This window comes from Calidris pugnax, unplaced genomic scaffold (genome assembly GCF_001431845.1).
Source record: "Calidris pugnax isolate Ruff unplaced genomic scaffold, ASM143184v1 scaffold415, whole genome shotgun sequence".
Taxonomy (NCBI): Eukaryota; Metazoa; Chordata; class Aves; order Charadriiformes; family Scolopacidae; genus Calidris; species Calidris pugnax.
The window spans coordinates 5,334-11,812 of record NW_015091119.1 but is presented as its reverse complement, the minus strand read 5'-3'; the positions used below and the strand labels follow the sequence as shown (position 1 = coordinate 11,812).

Below are 6,479 nucleotides of genomic sequence, written 5' to 3'. Positions count from 1 at the left end.
GGAACATCTGGGTATCTTTGGAGACCTTTGGGGGCCTTGGGGGCATCTGGGGAGCTTGAAGACTTTCAGGGATCTTTGGGGACATCTGGGGAGCTTGTGGACATCTAAGGACCTTGGGGGACCTTCAGGGATCTTTGGGGACCTTCAGGGATCTTTGGGGACCTTCAGGGGTCTTTGGGGACCTTGGAGACCTTCAGGAACCTTGGGGACGTCTGGGGAGCTTGGAGACATCTGAGGATCTTTGAGGACATCTAAAGACCTTGGGGACATCTGGGGACCTTGAAGACCTTTGGGGGCCTTGGGGACATCTGGGGAGCTTGGAGACCTTCAGGGATCTTTGGGGACATCTAGGGATCTTTGAGGACATCTGGGGAGCTTGGGGACATCTGGGGATCTTTGGGGGGCAGCTGGGGACCTTGTGGGGCAGCTGGGGATCTTTGGGGACCTTGGAGACCTTCAGGGATCTTTGGGGAACATCTGGGGATCTTTGGAGACCTTTGGGGGCCTTGGGGGCATCTGGGGAGCTTGAAGACTTTCAGGGATCTTTGGGGACATCTGGGGAGCTTGTGGACATCTAAGGACCTTGGGGGACCTTCAGGGATCTTTGGGGACCTTCAGGGATCTTTGGGGACCTTCAGGGGTCTTTGGGGACCTTGGAGACCTTCAGGAACCTTGGGGACGTCTGGGGAGCTTGGAGACATCTGAGGATCTTTGAGGACATCTAAAGACCTTGGGGACATCTGGGGACCTTGGAGACCTTCAGGGATCTTTGGAGACATCTGGGGATCTTTGGAGACCTTTGGGGGCCTTGGGGGCATCTGGGGATCTTTGGGGACATCTGGGGACATTTGGGGATCATGGAGGACCTTGGAGACCTTCGGGGACCTTGGGGGGCAGCTGGGGACCTTGGGGGGCAGCTGGGGGACTTGGGGGGCATCTAAGGACCTTGGGGGGCAGCTGGGGATCTTTGGGGACCTTGGAGACCTTCAGGGATCTTTGGAGACATCTGGGGAGCTTGGGGAACATCTGGGGAGCTTGGGGACCTTTGGGGACATCTAAAGACCTTGGGGACATCTGGGGACCTTGAAGACCTTTGGGGGCCTTGGGGACATCTGGGGAGCTTGGAGACCTTCAGGGATCTTTGGGGACATCTAGGGATCTTTGAGGACATCTGGGGAGCTTGGGGACATCTGGGGATCTTTGGGGGGCAGCTGGGGACCTTGTGGGGCAGCTGGGGATCTTTGGGGACCTTGGAGACCTTCAGGGATCTTTGGGGAACATCTGGGGATCTTTGGAGACCTTTGGGGGCCTTGGGGGCATCTGGGGAGCTTGAAGACTTTCAGGGATCTTTGGGGACATCTGGGGAGCTTGTGGACATCTAAGGACCTTGGGGGACCTTCAGGGATCTTTGGGGACCTTCAGGGATCTTTGGGGACCTTCAGGGGTCTTTGGGGACCTTGGAGACCTTCAGGAACCTTGGGGACGTCTGGGGAGCTTGGAGACATCTGAGGATCTTTGAGGACATCTAAAGACCTTGGGGACATCTGGGGACCTTGGAGACCTTTGGGGGCCTTGGGGGGCATCTGGGGATCTTTGGGGACCTTGGAGACCTTCAGGGATCTTTGGGGGGCAGCTGGGGACCTTGGGGGGCAGCTGGGGATCTTGGGGACATCTGGGGACCTTGGGGACCTTCAGGGATCTTTGAGGACATCTAAAGACCTTGGGGGGCATCTGGGGACCTTGGGGGACATCTGGAGACCTTGAAGACCTTCAGGGACCTGGGGGGGAATCTGGGGAGCTTTGAGGACATCTGGGGACCTTGGGGGGCAGCTGGGGATCTTTGGGGCCCTTGGAGACCTTCAGGGATCTTTGGGGACATCTAGGGATCTTTGAGGACATCTAAAGACCTTGGGGACATCTGGGGACCTTGAAGACCTTTGGGGGCCTTGGGGACATCTGGGGAGCTTGGAGACCTTCAGGGATCTTTGGGGACATCTAGGGATCTTTGAGGACATCTGGGGAGCTTGGGGACATCTGGGGATCTTTGGGGGGCAGCTGGGGACCTTGTGGGGCAGCTGGGGATCTTTGGGGACCTTGGAGACCTTCAGGGATCTTTGGGGAACATCTGGGGATCTTTGGAGACCTTTGGGGGCCTTGGGGGCATCTGGGGAGCTTGAAGACTTTCAGGGATCTTTGGGGACATCTGGGGAGCTTGTGGACATCTAAGGACCTTGGGGGACATCTGGGGACCTTGGGGACCTTCAGGGATCTTTGGGGACCTTCAGGGGTCTTTGGGGACCTTGGAGACCTTCAGGAACCTTGGGGACGTCTGGGGAGCTTGGAGACATCTGGGGATCTTTGAGGACATCTAAAGACCTTGGGGACATCTGGGGACCTTGGAGACCTTTGGGGGCCTTGGGGGGCAGCTGGGGATCTTTGGGGACCTTGGAGACCTTCAGGGACCTTGGGGGGCATCTGGGGACCTTGGAAACATCTGAGGATCTTTGAGGACATCTAAAGACCTTGGGGGGCATCTGGGGACCTTGGAGACCTTTGGGGACCTTGGGGACATCTGGAGACCTTCAGGGGTCTTTGAGGACATCTGGGGATGTTTGGGGGGCATCTGGGGACCTTGGAGACCTTTGGGGACTTTGGAGACATCTAAGGACCTTGGGGGGCAGCTGGGGACCTTGGGGGGCAGTGGGGGAGCTTGGGGACATCTGGGGACCTTGGAGACATCTGGGGATCTTTGAGGACATCTAAAGACCTTGGGGACATCTGGGGACCTTGAAGACCTTCAGGGATCTTTGGGGACATCTGGGGATCTCTGGGGATCTTTGGGAACCTTTGGGGACATCTGGCTCCACGGTGGTGGCCACGTCCCCGTGATGGTGGCCACATCCCTACACTTGCTTCCATCGCCCCGTAGCCACGTCCCCATGGTGGTGGCCACGTTCCTCACCCCACGGTGGTGGCCATCTCCTTGTTCTTGGCTCCATGGTGGTGGCCACATCCCTACACTTGCTTCCATCGCCCCGTAGCCACGTCCCCATGGTGGTGACCATGTTCCTCACCCCACGGTGGTGGCCACATCCCCATGATGGTGTCCCCATGGTGGTGGCCACATCCTTGCTCTTGCTTCCATCACCCCATAGCGATGTCCCCATGGTGGTGGCCACGTTCCTCACCCCACGGTGGTGGCCATCTCCTTGTTCCTCACCCCACAGTGGTGGCCACGTCCCCATGGTGGTGGCCACATCCTTGCTCTTGCTTCCATAGCTCCATAGAGATGTCCCCATGGCGTTGGCCACCCCGTGGGGTTGACGATCCCTTCTCCCCCCCACAGGTGACCTACCAGCTGAAGATCCTCACCACCGCCCTCTTCTCCGTCCTCCTCTTGGGCACCTCCCTCTCCCGCCTCCAGTGGTTCTCCTTGGCCCTCCTCTTCGCCGGGGTGGCCTTGGTCCAGGCCGAACAAGCCCGAGGTGGGGCCACCTCGGGGTCCAACCCGGAAGGGGGTCCCCCCCAAAGTTACGCCGTGGGTCTGGCCGCCGTGGCCGCTTCCTGCCTCTCCTCGGGCTTCGCCGGCGTCTACTTCGAGAAGCTCTTGAAGACCACGGGGGGTTCCATCTGGGTCCGCAACGTCCAACTGGGGGCGGTGGGGACGGCGGTGGGGCTGGCGGCCATGTTGGCCGCCGAAGGCTCGGCGGTGGCCACCTTGGGGTTCTTCTACCCCATAGCGACGTCCCCATGGTGGTGGCCACCCCTTAGGGTTGACAAACCCTTCTCCCCACAGGTGACCTACCAGCTGAAGATCCTCACCACCGCCCTCTTCTCCGTCCTCCTCTTGGGCACCTCCCTCTCCCGCCTCCAGTGGTTCTCCTTGGCCCTCCTCTTCGCCGGGGTGGCCTTGGTCCAGGCCGAACAAGCCCGAGGTGGGGCCACCTCGTCATGAAGAGATGGAGTGAGCTCGTTAGGTCGTCCATGGAGAGTCATTAGGAGCTTGGATCTCATTAGGGTTCATTAAGAGGTGGTGGGAGCTCATTAGGAGGTGGGAGCTCGTTAGGGGTCATTAAGAGGTGGTGGGAGCTCGTTAGGAGGTGGGAGCTCGTTAGGGTTCATCACGAGGTGGTGGGAGCTCATTAGGGTTCATCAGGAGGTGGTGGGAGCTCATTAGGGTTCGTTAGGAGGTGGTGGAGGATCTGGTGGGGGTCGTTAGGAGGTGGGAGCTCGTTAGGGGTCATTAAGAGATGGTGGGAGCTCGTTAGGGCGTCCATGGAGGGTCATTAGGAGGTGGGAGCTCATTAGGGTTCATTAAGAGGTGGTGGGAGCTCATTAGGGTTCATTGGGAGGTGGTGGGAGCTCGTTAGGAGGTGGGAGCTCGTTGGGGTTCATGAGGTGGTGGTGGGAGCTCGTTAGGGGATCCATGGAGGGTCATTAGGAGGTGGGAGCTCATTGGGGTTCGTTAAGAGGTGGTGGGAGCTCGTTGGGGTTCATTAGGGAGCTCGTTAGGGGGTCCATGGAGCGTCATTAGGTGGTGGGAGCTCATTAGGGTTCATCAGGAGGTGGTGGGAGCTCGTTAGGGTTCATTAAGAGGTGGTGGGAGCTCGTTAAGCTTCATTGGGAGGTGGTGGGAGCTCGTTAAGGGGTCCCTGAAGACTCATTAGGAGGTGGGAGCTCATTAGGGTTCATTAAGAGGTGGTGGGAGCTCATTAGGGTTCATCAGGAGGTGGTGGGAGCTCATTAGAGGGTCCATGGAGGCTCATTAGGAGGTGGGAGCTCGTTAGGGCTCATTAGAGGTTGGTGGGCCCAGCTGTTGGGCTTGTTGAGTGGTGGGGACTCATTAAGGCTCGTTAGGGGTTGGAGTTCGTTAGGAGGTGGTGGGAGCTCATTGGGGTTCGTTAGGAGGTGGTGGAGAACCTGGTGGGGGTCATTAGGAGGTGGTGGGAGCTCGTTAGGGTTCATTAAGAGGTGGTGGGAGTTCATTAGGGTTCATCAGGACGTGGCTGGAGCTCGTTAGGGGGTCCATGGAGGGTCATTAGGAGGTGGGAGCTCATTAGGGTTCATTGGGAGGTGGTGGGAGCTCATTAGGGTTCATTGGGAGGTGGTGGGAGCTCGTTAGGGGGTCCCTGAAGACTCATTAGGAGGTGGGAGCTCATTAGGGTTCATTAAGAGGTGGTGGGAGCTCATTAGGGTTCATCAGGAGGTGGTGGGAGCTCATTAGAGGGTCCATGGAGGCTCATTAGGAGGTGGGAGCTCGTTAGGGCTCATTAGAGGTTGGTGGGCCCAGCTGTTGGGCTTGTTGAGTGGTGGGGACTCATTAAGGCTCGTTAGGGGTTGGAGTTCGTTAGGAGGTGGTGGGAGCTCATTAGGGTTCATTAAGTGGTGGTGGGAGGCCCCATGGAGGTTCGTTAGGAGGTGGGGACTCATTAAGGCTCATTAAGAGGCGGTGGCCCCAGCTGTGAAGGTTAATTAGCCGAGGGGACTCCCTCCGGGTTAATTAGCTGAGGGGAATCCATCGGGCTTCGTTAGGAGGTGGGGCTCGTTAGGTGCTGGGACTAATTAAGGCTCGTTAGAAGGTGGCGGCCCCAGAGGTGAGGGTTAATTAATTACCTGCTGTGACTAATTAATGCTCGTTGGGAGGTGGTGGCCCCAGAGGTGAGGGTTAATTAATTACCCGCTGTGACTAATTAACGCTCGTTAGGAGGCCGCGCGGATGAAGTGGTGGGAGCTCGTTAGGGTTCATTAAGAGGTGGTGGGAGCTCGTTAAGCTTCATTGGGAGGTGGTGGGAGCTCGTTAAGGGGTCCCTGAAGACTCATTAGGAGGTGGGAGCTCATTAGGGTTCATTAAGAGGTGGTGGGAGCTCATTAGGGTTCATCAGGAGGTGGTGGGAGCTCATTAGAGGGTCCATGGAGGCTCATTAGGAGGTGGGAGCTCGTTAGGGCTCATTAGAGGTTGGTGGGCCCAGCTGTTGGGCTTGTTGAGTGGTGGGGACTCATTAAGGCTCGTTAGGGGTTGGAGTTCGTTAGGAGGTGGTGGGAGCTCATTAGGGTTCATTAAGTGGTGGTGGGAGCTCGTTAGGAGGTGGGAGCTCATTAGGGTTCATTAAGTGGTGGTGGGAGGCCCCATGGAGGTTCGTTAGGAGGTGGGGACTCATTAAGGCTCATTAAGAGGCGGTGGCCCCAGCTGTGAAGGTTAATTAGCCGAGGGGACTCCCTCCGGGTTAATTAGCTGAGGGGAATCCATCGGGCTTCGTTAGGAGGTGGGGCTCGTTAGGTGCTGGGACTAATTAAGGCTCGTTAGGAGGTGGCGGCCCCAGAGGTGAGGGTTAATTAATTACCTGCTGTGACTAATTAATGCTCGTTGGGAGGTGGTGGCCCCAGAGGTGAGGGTTAATTAATTACCCGCTGTGACTAATTAACGCTCGTTAGGAGGCCGCGCGGATGAAGTTTAACGGGGGGTTCGTTAATTGGGGTCA

The 6,479-nt window shown here is 57.7% G+C and overlaps 1 protein-coding gene across 1 annotated transcript in view; it reads left to right on the top strand.

Moving 5' to 3' along the window:
- The window catches only part of LOC106897609 (UDP-galactose translocator-like), a gene marked incomplete at its 5' end in the record, with an annotated part of 8,529 nt that extends 4,574 nt beyond the window's left edge, over positions 1 to 3,955 (top strand). Inside the window, one exon of the mRNA XM_014958374.1 lies at positions 3,081 to 3,955. Within this exon, the coding sequence (XP_014813860.1) occupies positions 3,081 to 3,955 (875 nt within the window). The remainder of the gene's footprint in view (positions 1 to 3,080) is intronic.
- Positions 3,956 to 6,479: the final 2,524 nt, after the last annotated feature.